General features: G+C 40.7%; 1 protein-coding gene across 2 annotated transcripts in view; it reads right to left on the bottom strand.

Moving 5' to 3' along the window:
- Positions 1 to 3,791: 3,791 nt before the first annotated feature.
- LOC126253338 (proton-coupled amino acid transporter-like protein pathetic) overlaps positions 3,792 to 9,250 on the bottom strand; it is a 400,313-nt gene continuing 394,854 nt past the window's right edge. For both annotated transcript variants that reach the window (XM_049954603.1, XM_049954604.1), the window contains exon 10: positions 3,792 to 7,679. In XM_049954603.1, the coding sequence (XP_049810560.1) occupies positions 7,438 to 7,679 (242 nt within the window). In that variant the 3' untranslated portion in view covers positions 3,792 to 7,437. The remainder of the gene's footprint in view (positions 7,680 to 9,250) is intronic.

Genomic DNA, 9,250 nt, shown 5'->3' with positions numbered 1-9,250 from the left:
AGAGAGATTAGAGCTCACACAGAGGCATACCGACAATCTTTCTTTCCACGAACAATACGAAACTGGAATAGAAGGGAAAACCGATAGAGGTATTCAAGGTACCCTCCCCCACACACCATCAGGTAGCTTGCTGTGTGTGGATGTAGATGTAGATATAGATGCAGATTTAGATTCTTTGAAGGAAAACACCGTGGTCTGACTGTATATTTCTGTATATTTCCTGTGTAAAATCTAGATTTCGTCGTTCGCAACATTATCGAGTGCAATGCTGAAAACAATAATATGCAAATACACTCCTGGAAATGGAAAAAAGAACACATTGACACCGGTGTGTCAGACCCACCATACTTGCTCCGGACACTGCGAGAGGGCTGTACAAGCAATGATCACACGCACGGCACAGCGGACACACCAGGAACCGCGGTGTTGGCCGTCGAATGGCGCTAGCTGCGCAGCATTTGTGCACCGCCGCCATCAGTGTCAGCCAGTTTGCCGTGGCATACGGAGCTCCATCGCAGTCTTTAACACTGGTAGCATGCCGCGACAGCGTGGACGTGAACCGTATGTGCAGTTGACGGACTTTGAGCGAGGGCGTATAGTGGGCATGCGGGAGGCCGGGTGGACGTACCGCCGAATTGCTCAACACGTGGGGCGTGAGGTCTCCACAGTACATCGATGTTGTCGCCAGTGGTCGGCGGAAGGTGCACGTGCCCGTCGACCTGGGACCGGACCGCAGCGACGCACGGATGCACGCCAAGACCATAGGATCCTACGCAGTGCCGTAGGGGACCGCACCGCCACTTCCCAGCAAATTAGGGACACTGTTGCTCCTGGGGTATCGGCGAGGACCATTCGCAACCGTCTCCATGAAGCTGGGCTACGGTCCCGCACACCGTTAGGCCGTCTTCCGCTCACGCCCCAACATCGTGCAGCCCGCCTCCAGTGGTGTCGTGACAGGCGTGAATGGAGGGACGAATGGAGACGTGTCGTCTTCAGCGATGAGAGTCGCTTCTGCCTTGGTGCCAATGATGGTCGTATGCGTGTTTGGCGCCGTGCAGGTGAGCGCCACAATCAGGACTGCATACGACCGAGGCACACAGGGCCAACACCCGGCATCATGGTGTGGGGAGCGATCTCCTACACTGGCCGTACACCACTGGTGATCGTCGAGGGGACACTGAATAGTGCACGGTACATCCAAACCGTCATCGAACCCATCGTTCTACCATTCCTAGACCGGCAAGGGAACTTGCTGTTCCAACAGGACAATGCACGTCCGCATGTATCCCGTGCCACCCAACGTGCTCTAGAAGGTGTAAGTCAACTACCCTGGCCAGCAAGATCTCCGGATCTGTCCCCCATTGAGCATGTTTGGGACTGGATGAAGCGTCGTCTCACGCGGTCTGCACGTCCAGCACGAACGCTGGTCCAACTGAGGCGCCAGGTGGAAATGGCATGGCAAGCCGTTCCACAGGACTACATCCAGCATCTCTACGATCGTCTCCATGGGAGAATAGCAGCCTGCATTGCTGCGAAAGGTGGATATACACTGTACTAGTGCCGACATTGTGCATGCTCTGTTGCCTGTGTCTATGTGCCCGTGGTTCTGTCAGTGTGATCATGTGATGTATCTGACCCCAGGAATGTGTCAATAAAGTTTCCCCTTCCTGGGACAATGAATTCACGGTGTTCTTATTTCAATTTCCAGGAGTGTAGTAAGATATAAAGTAAAAAATTGAAAAATTCAATCTGATATAAAATTACCAGATATGGCCTTACGTGTTAGACCGTTAACGTATTTTCCTGTGTACTGTTCAGGATGACATATACACAGTTCACACATTTGCTTAACATGATATAAATGGTACAAAATTAACGTCTTCTTGGAACGCAGCGTATTATCGTACAAGCATATCATGTATGGGAAAATCTCTCGTCTTATTTTCACGAGCCATACGTGAGATACACGATAGTGGTAGCACATCTGTCGCACACACTTCCTGCTTTTTCTGAATTCGTTCATCCCCTCTTCATTATGTCTATAAACGCAAGAACAACAATGTGTACTTCGCATGCAACCTGCAACGAATCTCATTTTCCATTCGCCTTTCGCAACAATGATTTCACAAGTTCATGCCCATTCATATCACTTCTTAGTATTAGTCCTAAGTGTTTAAGAGAGATGAAGTGCTCCAGATTTTCGCACCTGATCTTGTAATCGGACACGATCTGTTTTTTTCTCTTTTTGTTATTCTAGATAGTTCAAGGTAATATATGAAGATACGAAATTTATATATGAGAGAAGGAAAGCAAAAACGGTTCTCTTGCGGGAGAAATAAAATTTTGATTACGTGCAAAAAGATTCGACAATATCTAAAACATTCATTTTATTCTTTTGTGTGTGTTATAATAATTTACATCATTCGCTATATGCCAGTATCGATATGAAAGTTATTTGAAACAAACAGGAGTTAATAACACCTTAATAAGCAGTCTCCTGAAAACATACGTCTAATCGTTATGGAGAAATAACATTGGCTTAATAGCGGTCCCTTTTCTAAATCTCACAGCTGTGTATGTGATGCTTCACAAAATTCCACCTCCAGAATTTTAGAGGCATTTTAAGGAACTCGGAGTAGCTTTCTATAAAAGAATATTTTGTGGTTACAAAAATGCCAAACAAGACAAGTGGTCCTCTTTTATATGAGAGTTAAAAATGTCTATAGATGTTGCCACTCTGCGTTTAGCCATAACATGGAATAAAAATACTAATGTGCTGCCAGAAAAAGCAACTCAGTGTTCACTAATTTCCTTCAATCTGGAGCCTATTTACTTGGTTTTAAATTTATGTACACTCTAATTTACCATACAAATGATGAGGTTAACCACATAATGTGCAATGCTAACATAAGAAACTATTTACCATTTTACAAAGGATATTTTAAGGGTAACATAAAGAACGCATAACTTGTTTCTTTAATATGCTCAATGAAACAGTGCTAACAAAACTGAAACTTTTAAACCAAATATGTCGAATCGCCTCTTTTCCATGACAAATATTCGACGTGTCATAACGCACTCAGATTCAGAAACAGAAACCTTTTTTTAAAATATTGTTCAGAATTTAATGCTGCACATAAAAATTACACTAACTCAAAACAATTTTCGATTTCCGCCTGAAATGTTTCGTGTACAAATATATAGTATGTATGCAAAATGTTCATTTGGTGTACATAAATTTCTAGGAAGTCGAAGATCTGGTAATACTATCCTTATTTTCTACTGATCTGGTTTAACCTTTGATAGTTTTCATTTTATTTGATTTTGCTTGTAGCTTTCTGAATAGAAAATATTCGGCACCCTGAAAACTCTCAATGAAATGTTATTTGTGCATAAACAGCACAAGTGTGATGTATTTGGTTTTCTTTTATTTCTGAGATGAGATAAAGATGTCAGGTAATGACCAGGCTGTGATTCAATCTGTAGTCAAGGCACTACACAATCCGAGATCTGTCACGAAATTTACTTCTTTACTCTACGTGTCGTATATGTGCCTACTTTGTACTTTCGCCTTGGGAATTAAAAGTTAAGTCCGTCATTTTTACAAACATGTACTCCAAATGAATGCAACTAAAGGTAGAAGAAATAATTGGAAACAAATGTATTATGTTTTCAATTTTTGTATATGAGAATTCTCTGAACATGTCTGGAATTCAGAGGTAATAAAGCATACATTATTTGCCCATATACCTAAAACAATTGCAATAAATATGGAAAGACATGCTATTCAGGACAGGTACTACAAAGAGGATAACGTAGTAAAAAGTGAGGCGAATTAACACTTTATACATTTATTTTATTTTCTAACAGAAATATACTCACAAAAATATTTATGGATAACAACATAGTGCCAATTCAACAAATTCAGAACAGATCGATGTTATAGTCTCTTTTCTATGCAACACTCGGTAAAGCTATCATCTTGAAGCAAAAATGTATTCCCACATGGTAAATAATTTACTTGAAAATATGTTTTTAGCAACATTAATTTCACTGGAAATGACTGTCACCTTGAGCTGATGGTTACATGATGCAGCGGAAATAGATTCTTGCATTTATTATGAACAGCTGCCATTTTCAGGTACACAATTACTTGCAATAAATATCCACTTCATAGTTTTCATCTCAGTGTCCGAATTTCACTGTCTCTCGTTCTACGAGCTCGTACGCTAGCATACAGCACTTGTTCGTATGTACATGCGTTACTCACTCGACAAGAAACAGAAGTTCTCGTAGCCTACAGAATTTTATCACAGTAAACTGAACTGCAAGCTAGTACATCATTGGACGTCTGCCTCCTTGTATGCAGCCGTTTAGAAACGTTTGTACTGGAAAAATATCACACGATATTCACAGCTCATACGATAAAAAAAAGCAGTGAAACGCTGCCTCAGTTAATCAATGTCCAATATGCAGGGTTCACCCAGCAATTGAACTGAATACAGGTTATCTCCAGGGTATGATTCCAGATATCTCAGCACTCTTCGTGGTTCAGCAGTGACGAAACACTCGAACACGTTGAGGTCAGTGAATATGTAGACACAGCCGCTACCATTAGTCTAAAGACCATGGCGCTAGTCGTAATAATCCACAGTCAATCAATTTATAGTATGTCATATATATTCATCTCCTCGGAAGGATTAACATTTTTTTCATGGCCTGCTGAGGTACACAGCCTGACAATACATCGACCAAAGTACTACATGTTTAACGTGTAACACTTGTTCTTGTCGTAGGATGTATATTGTGGCTCTATATGTATTTTCTTTGGCAGAAGCATTTATAAGCAATGCTTTTGCGTTAAGTACAAATATACGTAATTATTTGTAGTGTACAAGAAATTTATTTACTACATGGCAAAATAAAACTGATCCTGAAAAGATTTCATGCACTTTAAAACAGGCAACCTAACTTGACGAAGAAAGTGAAGTAGCTTTTCTTTAGTACAGAAGGGTTAGCAAAGCAGTTATTAATCAGTGTAACACTAAATTTTTGTGGTAACTTCATCACGTCTAATACTGTATTATAAAATAAATATGGTAAAGGTTAAGTGACAAGCTCATTCATTGAAAATATTTCGCAAAAGGTGTTATTTTAACTTCAGTAAGAGACTTCGTTCAAAACGGAGGTACATTTGCATGTAAAAAAAAACTGATTGCAGTTATGATTGGTTTCCGCACACATAATAATATTAAATAGCCTGTTGGGAGCGTTACTCCATCACTTGCCGTCAGGTTATTTTTATCTGTCTTTGTAATCAGCGTAACACAGTGCCGTACTAATAATTTTCATGCAGTAAATGGTGAAATGGGCGAGCAATTACATTTCTTTAGGGACATAATCCTACCAAAATCAAGTGTCAGCTGCGTGAAATATCTGGAGGTATTGTCACGAGTGAAGGAAAAGTGGTGGTATGGCGTTGTGGTTTCAAGCAAGCCCGCTGAAATACTAATAATGAACAGAGAAGCAGTTTATCTGTAATGTGGACTGGAAATCATAACAATGCTCTACCGAGAGAAGAAATTCCTGTTCCTGATAAGCTATGCTCCTCTGATATCCGAGAAGTATGTTGGGAAACGTTGTTGAGAATTACGAATAAAACTCTTAGCTGTAGTAAACTGGGTTATTAAGGGCACCTAAACAGCTCAAAGATGCACACACAACAGAAATAACTAAAAAATTGCCATGGGAGTCGTTTGATGATCCCCGTGTTACTTCTCATTTCGCTCTGCAAGTCTACCACCTCTTCCGACGACTCAAAGTGTTACTTAGGTTGACCGTTTTCAGTGACATTGGGGACTGAACTCTCAGAGCACGTACAGATAACATTCCAAGTAATTAAATGACAATTTCGATAAATTTTTTTGAAATAAGTTTGACAACAGTGATAAGGGTATAAAAACACTAGGATTGATGCATCTTGCAGGTATGATCTATATATATTGATCTTCATACTTCTATAATATTTTTCTATTGCTTTTACGTCCCTGGTATATTCTCATGGTGTCTGACAATGGCATAAATGCTGATACTGTCAGTCATAGTTAGGAAAAATTGATGATTTTTAACAGCCTGTGTGAAATAATGCTCTACTTTTAAACTGTTATTTTGTTTAAGGATCCAGAAGCGGCAACGGTATTTTTCAATGAGCTACTTTGCGCAAGGAAAAGAAAACTGGTCATTGGTAAATACAGTTTATGACCAAACGATAACGTAGGAGAACATTTTGCAGGAAGGATATACCAGACACCTCATGTGAAGCTCACAGAAATAATTCCTAAAATCAGTTTCCACCAAGAAACAGAAAAACTTTTTTTGCTCTTGCTACAGGCATTTCACGTAGTTGTGGTAGAGATAAATATGGAAGAATACAATTGTTATTGATTTATCCTCTGAAGCTTCACCTCATGTGAAGCTCACAGAAATAATTCCTAAAATCAGTATCCACCAAGAAACGGAAAAATTATTTTTTGCTGTTGCTACAGGCATTTCACGTAGTTGTGGTGGAGATAAATATGGAAGAATATCAATTGGTAGTGATTTCTCCAACTTAAGCTTACTGTAGTTGATTAAGGAGGATTTTGCACCAGACACGTTTTGCTTTTGTTTACAAAGCATCTGCTGTGGTCATTCTGCAAACATGGATAGATGTTTGTATATCTTTGGTTGGTTTAGATTAAAAAGAGTACTTTTTTTCAAATTTACGATGTTCCTGCACCTGTTTCACACATTTTGCAAACCACTGTTCTTCCTGCACTCCAACTTTGTAAACAAAGTACTGTTTTTGATCTAAGATAGTCCAAAAACATACAAATATGTATCAATATTTGCAGAATGACCACAGAAGATGCTTTATAAAGAAAAGCGAAATGCATGTGGTACAAAACACTCTTCAATTATTTGCAGCGATCTTCAGATGGAGAAACCAATAATAATTGATTTTAACAGCTGCTACGAAGATGGCCGTGCAAACAAACATGTTATGGAAAAACATAAATAACAATGAATCTGAGAATGGATATGGGGTATGTAGGAACAGCGCGATAACGCTCGCCTATCACCAGGTGATTGCTTTCATGTCTTGACCGGAGATTCTTGGGTTTTGGCAAGACGTTTTGTCACTGGTATGTTAGGATCACTAGCAGAGCTTGAAGTAGAGAAATACTTTGCAGGATCAGTTTAATGGTCGGTTTTCTAAAATCAGTTTCCAACCAGCATCTGCTTGTTTGCGTCCTCGGGGGAGATTTCGCACAGTCATGACATATATAGGAGATGAGAGAACATAAATAGCACAGTGTGTCGGCTGTGTGTCCGGCAGCGATGTGGGAGTATTCGGACACACGGCCGCGGTAGAGTCGCGGGCTGCCGGTGACGTCATCAGCCGTAGGCCTCTGCGATCTCGAGGATGCTGGCGTAGGAACCGGAGACGAGGGCGGTGACCGCGAAGACGGCGATGAGTGCGTTCTTGAAGAGGTGCCACGAGGCCGGACCGACGCCTCGCTCCCATAGCGCAACCGTCTCGATGACGGCGGGCCACAGCAGACCGAGCGTCGAGTAGCAGACGGCGCCCACCAGCGAGATGACGGGGCCCAGGTTGGGCAGCGCCGCCGCCACCGCCACTGCAACAAAGCGAAAGGAGGGCGCTCCATGTAGTGGGCAGCAGTGAAGGACGGACTGACCTTGAGGTGACCGCGTAAGGACAAAGGAACAGCAAAGTAGTACTCAAATTGCACACAGGACAAGGTTGTAGGGTATAGACAAGCTGATGAAGTGTGCAGGTGCTGTCAGGCGGGTTGAAGAGATGAGGTGGAGCCAAAAATCGGTGAGGTAGGCAATACATATCAGGAATGTGGCTAGTATGAGACCCATGTTTAGGGTTATACGCATATGAAGTCAAGGCGCAACTGATAGGTCACAGCTACAGGCCCTAAGTAGTAGGGCAATGGTGGCATGGGCACACATTGTTCATTTGGGTTGCATACATCAAGGGCAAGCATACATTCAGAGTAAAACCTATTGTTATACTAATTGCTTAATGAACCCCTGGGACAGAGCAAGGGGGATACAAGATGCAGACTATCACAGGCAAAAAGAGACAGCCTGCTCAGAATTGAGAGGACAGACAAGATAAGAAATGAACAGATTCTCCACAGATTTTTCAAGGAAAGAAATATGTGAAGAAACTAAATAGAAGAAGGAACAGTGCGATAAGAAACGAGGGAATATCTACCATGGTACTACACTGAGCGGTTTGCCATAAAAATTATAGGGGCAGACAGAGATTGGGATATATACCATAAATAACTGATGTTCTTAGCTGTCGTAGCTTGGATTAGAATATCCTTTTATTATGATTTTTCCCTACTGCAAATTTTGACTGTGTAGTGATTTTCAAGAGTGTGGTTTAATTTCTTGAAAGAAAAAACTTTCCTTTATTTACTCTTACACATTTCCATTTTATTTTTATTTTGTGTTCTTCGACGATTCTGGTGAGTAGCCATTTTCAAAACAAATGCATCCATATCAGAAAACCTGCCTTGACAGGCTTTGGGCAAGGTTATACAAGTGACAGGAACAAAATCAATATGATTTTAATTATTTTTTCTCATGTGTATTCAGTTCATTGAAAATACCTTCACAGACAAAGCATCAACGTATGCAAAGCAATAATAAAATCTAAATGAATAACAGCCAATCCAGGGAACTTCTTTCTTTGAAGAAGTTCAGTGTGGCTGTTGCCCCTGTTGTAGCTAAATTATGTATAGACGTATTCGAGTTGAAGTCAAAACTGACATTTGTCTCACATTTTTAAAATGCGATTGGTGGCCTGGGTTTACAAATAAACAAAACTGAACCAAGTATTTTGAATACTTCTGGCATAATAAAAGAAGGTAGATTCTAATGTAAGTTACATAAGCCAGTATACAATATTATTTCCATGAAAAGATGAACCAGGTGGTTATAAATAAAGTGCAACTACTCACAGACGTAATTATGGAAGCGAAATTCGGTAGATATTCTAGTGCGTTAATGCGGAACCGACTTACACTGGAAAACATTAGTTCCAGTTTCAGCCACCAGGTGCAAATCTGGCGCTGTGAAAGCCAGGAACACCTACAGAAATTATTTTCTTGAACTACCAGTCCACAGCTTGTATAAATTTTTATAGGGTTTCATCTTGCTTTCAGTT

The sequence above is a fragment of the Schistocerca nitens genome, chromosome 4 (genome assembly GCF_023898315.1).
Source record: "Schistocerca nitens isolate TAMUIC-IGC-003100 chromosome 4, iqSchNite1.1, whole genome shotgun sequence".
Taxonomy (NCBI): Eukaryota; Metazoa; Arthropoda; class Insecta; order Orthoptera; family Acrididae; genus Schistocerca; species Schistocerca nitens.
The sequence above is the reverse complement of the archived record's forward strand: the minus strand, read 5'-3'. Positions and strand labels throughout refer to the sequence as shown.